This window comes from Octopus bimaculoides, chromosome 4 (assembly GCF_001194135.2).
Source record: "Octopus bimaculoides isolate UCB-OBI-ISO-001 chromosome 4, ASM119413v2, whole genome shotgun sequence".
In the NCBI taxonomy this organism is placed as follows: domain Eukaryota; kingdom Metazoa; phylum Mollusca; class Cephalopoda; order Octopoda; family Octopodidae; genus Octopus; species Octopus bimaculoides.
The window spans coordinates 41738549-41747956 of NC_068984.1; the positions used below are offsets into that span (position 1 = coordinate 41738549).

The window sequence follows — 9408 nt, forward strand, 5'->3', positions numbered from 1 at the left end:
AACATAGAAGTATCCAAAGAGCATTTGAGGCACATAATGCTTTATGAGTACAAAAAAAGGAAACTCTGCCGCTGAAGTGACTCGAAACATTTACTCAGTTTATGGGAAAGAATGCTTGAATGAAAGAACTTGCAGAAGATGGTTTGCAAAATTCAGAAGTGGAGATCTCAGCCTTGAAGATGAAGATAGAACAGGACGTCCAGTTGAGTTTGATGATAAACTCCTTGAGGCATTACTTGAAGAAAACCCTGCATTATCTGTTGAAGAATTGGCAATAAAGCTTAGTTCAAACCATACAACTGTTCATAGTCATCTAAAACAACTTGGAAAGATTCCTAAACATGGAAAATGGGTGCCTCATGAATTGTCCAAAAGTAACTGCAAATCCCAAGTTGACATCTGGTCTTCTCTCCAGTCTCGCAAACTCGTTTCACCCTCTTTGGATATACTTGTAACTGGTGACGAAAAATGGATCTTCTATCAAAATGTTAAACGTCGTAAACAGTGGTTTGGTAAAAAGGAAAAGGTTTAACTGCCACCGAGAAGGGAACTTCATGGGAAAAAGGTTCTTCTCTCTATCTGGTGGGATTCCAAAGGAGTAATTCACTTTGAATTGTTACCACCTAATGCAACAATCAATGCTCAAGTCTATTGTCAGCAATTAGAGTGTTTGAATCAAGCTTTGAAGAAAAAATGACCCGCTTTAGTGAATCGAAAACGAGTGATGTTTATTTAGTGTTTTCAGCAGTCAATATACAAAGGAAAAAAAGTGTTTGCTTTATATATATATATATATATATATATATATACATATATATATATTTATATATACACACACACACATATGTATGTACACATACACACACATATCCTCCTTAACATCGCTTTAACATACTCTTTTCCATGTTTCCATTGGTCAAATAATAATTTCATCAAAAGAGAATTTTCTATGACTCACCAACACATATAGCATTTTCACTATTCTGTCAAACAATGACCACTTATTCATGCTTTGTAGAAGATTGTAAAAAAAATGATATTGATAGTAATTTTTTGTTTACACTCAGTACACACATCTCAAGACAAGGGTGAATACATGCAGACACATACACAGGTTTCTTCTAGTTTCCTTCAACTAAATTTTTCTCAGAAGCCATTGGTCAACCTATGGTTACAGTGGAAAACACCAGTTGACGGTGTCCACACTCTGGGAACAAGCCCTTAAACATGTTGTTCAGGAATGAACTTCTCAGCTACACAGCCATACTTGCACATATATATATGGATTCAGTACCACTGGGAAGCACCTTGTGCAAGCATCTTCTACTATAGCCTCAAGCTAACCAGTCTTCTGAGTGGATTTGGTAAGCAAAAACTTATAGAAGCCCAATGCATGCATGCGTGTGTGCGTGTGCGTGTGTGTGTGTTGTTTCAGTTATTAGACTACGGCCATGCTGGGGCACTGCTTTAAAGGGCTTAGTTGAACAAATCAATCTCATTTTTTAAGACTGATACTTATTCTAGCAATCTCTTTTATATGCACAAGAGCTTTTATGCACCATGAGTTCATATGAGAAGTCCTCCTCTCAAGGTAAATAATGCAGTATTTTGTGTTCTAACACAACATTCATATTAAGTTGGAGATAAAGGCTGCCTATTGTTATTAATACTGCTTCTGTCTCAGTTATTTTTAATAAACTCACTGGCTATTTGCAACACCAGTGCTTGAATAGACATTGTCAGGAGATTCAACTGTTATGTTGCTACTTGTTCTCTGTCACTGATGAGCTCACAGCAGAGTGAAATCAAGTGATCTGAAAGTTCCAGCAGCCATAGCAGACAATTCTTGTCTTTCAATGATATAAATACAAGAATATACTCTTAGTATATTGGAATATTCCAGCAGATCATAATGTAATCTTTGTATTGTCCTTTTTCCTGTCCTGATGATTTTACACCCAAGGTACTTTGAAATGCAGGATTATATATTTATATATGTTTTGTAGTTTAAATTGGATGCAAAATGAAACTCTTGTCGGTAAAGATGTTAATTAATTAAAAAATTAATTTGTATCCATTGGACATCTCCATTCTCAAACTTAATATTTGATATTTAATGATATTTTATGTAATATATTCATTGAAGAAATAACTCTTCAAAATACAATACATTGAACCAGTGTATCTTGCATAAAAATATCCCTATAACAGATCTAAATATCCTCATAGTGACTATACACACACACACACATATATATATATAATCTCCAACTTGACTTGGATGTTGTGTTAGAACACAAAATACTGTTATTTACCTGGAGATGAGTTTTTGTATGAACTCATGGTGCATAAAAGCATTTGTGTATATAAAAGAGATTAATAGAATAAGAACCAATCTAAAAAAAAAGTAACGTGATTGATTTGTTCAGCTAAGCCCCCTAAACCAGTCCAATAACTGAAATTCATTAAACAAACAATAAAAGATATACATATATACATACATATATCGTAGTGGATTGTGGTAATATATTTAGGAAATGAAGCCAAGTTGTTGACTTGGCTCAATAGGAGCTTATATTTACTCCACACAGTGTTTCAGAATTTCACTGTTTTATTCGCTTTCAACAGCTTTTTCACTAACTTCCCATAGTCTTTTGGCTCCATCCTCATTTAATCCATTGCTATTAAGGTCCTCTTGGCTGCAATTTGAATAATAGTATCCGGATTCATTTTGTAATTTTTCAAACAGAATACAATATAAAGTTGTCTGTGCTCCTTGTGCAGGAGTTTTAAAAAATAATCTGGAAATGCAATCAAAATATCTAAAAAATTGTGGCACTGTGTGTCGCATGATGTCTGTAAGAACAATTCCTGGATTAACACAATAAACATTAACCCCACTGCCTTCTAATCTCTTGGATAATTCACGGCAAAACCAGACATTTGCCAGTTTGCTAGATTTGTAAGCTTCAGTGCCATTATAATTGACCTTCCAGTTAATATCTTCAAAGTCTATCCGAGCATCTTTGTACATGAAACTGGACAGTACTACAATCCTTGATGGAGCAGACTTTTTTAGCAAATCCAGAAGCAATGTTGTTAATAGAAAATGTCCCAAGTGGTTTACTTGAAAGTGTGTTTCAACTTCATCTTCTGTATATAATGAAGGACAGCGATAAACTCCAGCATTATTGACTAGAATATTTAAATGTGGTTCCTCCTCGTTTATTCTTGCACAAAATTTACGGACAGACTTGAATGAAGACAGATCTAATTCACGTACGACGACCTCATTTTTACCAGAATCTTTTGTAGCATCACGTATTACTTTTGCAGCTGCTTCAGCCTTTTCTAGATTTCTGCAAGCCATAATCACCCTGGCATTCCTTTTTGCACACTCTAAAGCTGTCTGTTTTCCAAGTCCTGTATTTGCTCCAGTAACAATTACAGTTTTACCATCCAAATATTCAGAACATTGGTGCTTTATAAAGCGAGGGAAGCAGGCATTAATAAACTGTTGAATCCTAGTAGCACCAAGAACATGGGTACACATTTCAGGGGGCTGCAAAATAAAAGAAAAAAGGAAATTAGAAAGATTCTATCAATAACTGTGTTTGGATTATTGTAGAAGAATTAGTGACAGTCAACTGACCGAAAGCACAATAATTTGTATCAAGTTGCTGCTGTCACAGTACCTTGTCCCTCTGTCACGATACTTAATACTCACAAGCTCACTCCACATATTTATAAAGCCAACGATGGAGCATGTGTAGAAATAGTAGCCAAATTACACTTAAATTGCACCTTACCCTCTTGGACACATTAGGTAATGGGTTGATCCTTGGATACACTATCAGTGAAAAGACCATTATGATTGGAATATCTTTCATGACAGACTTACTTGATAAGAACTAATCTAGGGCCTAACAACAATAACTTATGCAATACTGTAAATATCCCTCTCATATCCTGAGGTCCAGCTATTGATTCGGGTTCATACTGTGGGCATCATGGATCTGTGGTTAAGAAACTTGATTCCCAAACATATGATCTTGGGTTCAGTTCTAATGCATGGCACCTTGAGTATGTCTCCTACTACATCTCCAGGTCAACCAAAGTATTATGAGTGGATTTGGTAAATAGAAACAGAAAGAAGCCTGTCAAATGTGTGTGTGTGTGTGTCACAATAGATGGATTCAAGTAATCCAGTAGTGCTTGTAAAAAAGTTCCTTAATGTTTCGTTCTACAAAACATATACAATATATAGTACAATACAAGAGAAAATGATAAGTGCATATAGTCATAAATGACACATATATTCTTTATTCTTTTACTTGTTTCCACCATTTGACTGTGGCCATGCTGGAGCACCACCTTTAGTCAAACAAATCGACCCCAGGACTTATTCTTTGTAAGCCTAGTACTTATTCTAACGGTCTCTTGTGCCGAACTACTAAGTTACAGGGATGTAAACACACCAACACCGGTTGTCAAGCGATGGTAGTGGGGGACAAACAGACATACACACAAACATATACTAATTGGGCTTCCTTGAACTATGAACAAAGCATTCCAGCCATATGATCATCCCATTTGAATTTTTTCCAGCTGTGCTATATTCAAGAATATCTTCCAAGAATCCAGTGTATCTTCCACCCCTTTCAACTCCTTTGTTACAATATTTCTGGTTCAGATATTGCCTTAGTTTCAGTTGATTTTTAAAATCATGCTTTGCCATTACTTAGCTGGTGTTTAGAACATAAATTGACATGAAATTTTGAGGGAAGGTTTTATTTTAGTTCATTTTAAAATATGAATTTTGTATCACAGAAACAGTGGTGGTCTCATGTAGATTGGTATGTTAGGGATATGACCTGAGGGCAATTTGGCTGCTATTTCTTGTGTCCATACAGATCTGCAAAACAGATTTAAATGACCAAAAGCATTTTTGTTACAACTTCTTTTTTTGCCAGGTACTGTCTACCTTACAGTCAGTATATTAATGGAAATTTGGCAGCTATTTTAGCAGGTCGAGTGACATTGGTGTATTCTCACTGACTGGTAGACAGTTTATTTAAAAGGGAGGTATAGTTAAATTGACTTTCTACCATGAATGCTGTATTTGCTTAGAATGTTTTTATTGTATTTAAATGTAAAATAGAAGCTGGCTTATACACTGTGCTTTATATATAGTCAGTCCTATAGGTTAGAGCAGCATTACACATAGAGGAAGGAAGGGAGGGTGCCCTGGTGTGTGTGTGTATACATTCTCTACCTTGCTCTCTCGAACTGGGTAACCATGTATCTCCTCTACTGCAAAACACCTGTTTCTTTCCTCCTCCCCCCATCACTCTAACCTCTCATCACCTGGCAGAAGGCTACCTTATCTAATTTCCACCCATCTCAAAGGATCTTTGTTTTGCAAATAATTGGGTGACCCCACCTGTGCTGGTGCAAGGTAAAAAGCACTCAATCCACACTGTAAAGTGGTTGCATTTAGAAGGGCATCCAGCTTTAAAAACCATGCCAAAACAGACCTTGCCAGTGCTGGTGTCACATAAAAAGCATTCAGTCCCCTCTGTAAGATGGTTGGTGTTGGGAAAGGCGTCCAGCCATGAAAACCTTACCAACACAGACAGTGAAGCCTGGCAGCCTTCTACCTAGCCAACTCCTGTCAAGCTGTCTAATCCATGCCAGCATGTTAAATGGTGATGATGCATATATTTATATGCATACATATATACACACTGCATATATATACATATATATATGTAAATATTGGGAATATCTGATGCATTTCAGCTTTCTTCAGCATTGTCCATGATATATACACACTAATCACATGCCTAGATGAAATCTCTTCCATGGTATATCTATGTAAGATAAATGTAGACTTGCTTCCCAAATATGAGGTTTCAAATTCAGTTAAAAAGCACATCTTGAGCAAAGGTCTACCCAGCCCACCTCCCCATGTATGTGTGTGTACACAATGGGCTTCTTTCTTTCAGTTTCCGTCTACCAAATCCACTCTCGAATTATTCTGTTTTCGCACTGCCGCACTCAGTGGGGAGTCCTTGTAGCGACACAAGCAGTCAGCGCCATGTTGGATGAGATCTCATGGCAGCCATTGCCATCTCCGAGACTGGAGCGAGACCTCACCTGCATCCATTTGCCATGTGCGAGCTTACAACGAGGCTCACGATGGCAAACTATATAAAGGAAAGAAGCCACGAGGTACACTCACTTTTCCCTGCGACCACTTGTAGAGCATACTTCCCTGGCTGAGCCTCTTGGCTAGCCTGCTTGCCGCATCTCCTGAGGCAATGGGCCCGTGTAACGGAGAACGATGAATTGACACCGCATGAGATGGCTGCAAAAGAGCAACATACCACACCTTTGTATATATTTTAAATAAAAGTAACGGAGAACCTGCATTTTAATACTTCTTTACTCGACTGCTGGAGCCTTAGCAACAGGAAGAATAAGAAATTAATGGGAGAAAGGCGATATTCAACCAACATCCAGAACCTTGCCTCTCATACTCCCCTAGTATGCAAGGACACAGTATATAGGATATGGTAATTAATTATATTGAAGGAAAGTAAAACGTAAAGGGGGAAAAAATAGAAATGATATTCGGCTCTATGAATTTAATTTTTTTTTAATGCTTTCATCAATTGCTTGATACAAGAAAAAAGATATTGGAAAAATCCTGACCAAAACAGAGAAATTCTAACTTAACAAAAAATATAGAAAGAGAATGTTGCATTTATTTCCACCATGCGACACTTATTATTGCATACACACACATACATTCATATATATATAAGTGTGTGTAGGTGTATCTTTTAGTTTTTGTTTACTTATACACATCAACAAATGAGCCAATGGAACAACTGTGTGTGGTTGTTCAATTTGCTAGAAATAGCAACCAAATCTCTCACATACTATGTTCTTGTTAGTATTAAGGAAAGGGAAAAAATAGAATATTTTTGATTTTTTTCGGCTCTATGAATTTAATTTGTTTTAAAATGCCTTTGTCCATTACTTGATAGAAGAAAAAAGAAATTGGGAAAATACTGACCAAAACAGAGAAATTGTAACTTAAGAAAAATATAGAAAGAGAAAGAAAAGTTTGTATTCAAAAGCCAAAAGTTGTTTTGTTTTTTTAGCTGAGGTGTGATTTTACAATTAAAACAAATTCAAAATTTAAATTTCAGAACATAAAACTTAACATGTTATCTGGTGTATGGCCGAATTCAAATGGGTAGAAGACCTAAAACAAATGTGTGAGTGTGTGTTTGTGTGTGTGTGGTTGGGCTTTTAATAGCCAGATGTCAGTTTCAGTTCAATCGTAGAAAGGAATTCAAATACCCATCAGCCACTCTCTCTTCCTCTCTCGCTCTCACTTGCTTGACACACGCGTCAAATTTAAGTGTCTTAATTTGCTCATTAACATCGTTGCTGCTTCGGTGGCCCAGTAGGCATGGGTGTTGATAAGTAGTAATACTACACATGAAATCTCTTCCAGAAATTACAAGAGATCTAGTACAAAAAACAAATTGGCGTATTGTGTATGTATTAATATATACATGTGTGTGTGTGTGTATGTGTAACATCGTGTCAACTAAAGCCTTATGTGTGTGGGTGGGTGTGGGCGTGGGCGTGGATGGGAGGTTAAAATTACAATCTTGTTTTGACACAACATCCTTGTGCATCATGTGTCAACGATCTGTAAAGATAAAATCTTGTTCAGAAAAAGGGAAAAAATTCTGGGTCAAGTAGTGTGCTGTGCAAGATAGCTTGATGCGCTAGTAATAAAAATTAAATGTCGTTTTATTCACACCATAACTTCTGTATGTGAAGGCGCATGGCTCAGTGGTTAGAGCGTCGAGCTTACGGTTGTGAGCTGTGGGCTGCGTGTTGTGTTCTTGAGCAAGACACTTCATTTCACGTTGCTCCAGTTCACTCAGCTGTAGAAATGAGTAGTGATGTCATAGGTGCCAAGCTGTATCGGCCTTTGCCTTTCCCTTGGATAACACTGGTGGCGTGGAGAGGGGAGGCTCGTATGCATGGGCGACTGCTAGTCTTCCATAAGACAATTTTGTCCGGATTTGTGCTTGGAAGGGTAACTTTCTAGGTGCAATCCCATGGTCAGTCATGACCGAAGGGGGTCTCAGCAACTTTTGTATACACGGAAAGAAACACTAGACAATATAGTCCTAGATAGGATAAGACAGGACAGTTTAGGCTAGAATGTCATTGATTAAACAGGACTTTGTGGTCTGAAGAACATTAAGTATACATGCACGTAAAAAACTGAAACATACACACCAACATCTAAGCACGAAAGGGACACACCCATATAGAATATAAATGCAGATGCATACACGTATATCAGGCACGGTCCCAGGAATTTTTCGAAGGGAGGGCACAAGGTCAGACGGGAATACAATTCCAGGAGAAAAGGGCGTAATAACATTAAGAAGGGCGCACTTCTTTTCTTGAGTTGGACATGTGCTCCTCATCCCCACCTCTTGGGTCCGCCTTTGTATATTCACACACTAACTCTACGCATTTACAAACCTCGAGAACTCTCTTAACTCAAAAAGTATTGCCGCCTTGAACTCGATTTAAAATAAGTTGAATACGTCTGAAAGAAAAAAAAAAACATGCATAACAACAGTAACTAAATCTCTTTGAAATCCCAGTTATTATATTGAATAAAATGAAAAGATACGCTGGATAATGCAATAATTAATCAGATGGTCATAGCTTAGATTCTTTTGATTGTATCATAGTTCTCCTTTACAGGATCAACCTGAGGTTTAGCAACAACAATGGGAGGGCATCTACAAGATCGTTATGTTAGCTTTTTAAAATAAAACATTTTAGATAATTTCATCCTGGATATATTTAACCCGTAAATAAAAGGGGGGGGGGGAGAAAAAATGGTCAAACTAAAGGGTTTGACCCGGTGGGAAATAAAATAAAATAGTCTAATAGGTGTAAAACAACTTGCTGCGAACGAATATGAAGAAAAAAACGCGCGCTCGCGAAAATGGGGGAGTGGGGAGAGGGCTCGGCACATTCACATCGTCACACATTACACACACAGACACACACACATTCGTTCCCAGCAAGTTGTTTTACACCTATTAGAATATTTTATTCTTTTATTTCACACCAGGTCAAACCCTTTAGTTTGACCGAAAAGAGACAGGCAAGTTCTGAGCGGACATTATCTTTTATTCTTCAACATAGACTGGGGTCTTGTTATGCTTGAGCATAAGTAACTACAGATGTGTACATACCCAACTGACTGAGTTTCGTTATCATTACGTATCAGATGCCGAAAATTACAATTATTGTGGAATTTGGTGAGGCAAAAAAAAAAAAAAAAAAAAA

The 9408-nt window shown here is 37.2% G+C and overlaps 1 protein-coding gene across 1 annotated transcript in view; it reads right to left on the minus strand.

Annotated features, from left to right (window-relative positions):
• Nucleotides 1-702: 702 nt before the first annotated feature.
• The window catches only part of LOC106881688 (retinol dehydrogenase 14-like), a 10454-nt gene continuing 1748 nt past the window's right edge, over nucleotides 703-9408 (minus strand). Inside the window, exon 2 of the mRNA XM_052967023.1 lies at nucleotides 703-3562. Coding sequence (XP_052822983.1) covers nucleotides 2612-3553 — 942 coding nt within the window. The 5' untranslated portion in view covers nucleotides 3554-3562 and the 3' untranslated portion in view covers nucleotides 703-2611. The remainder of the gene's footprint in view (nucleotides 3563-9408) is intronic.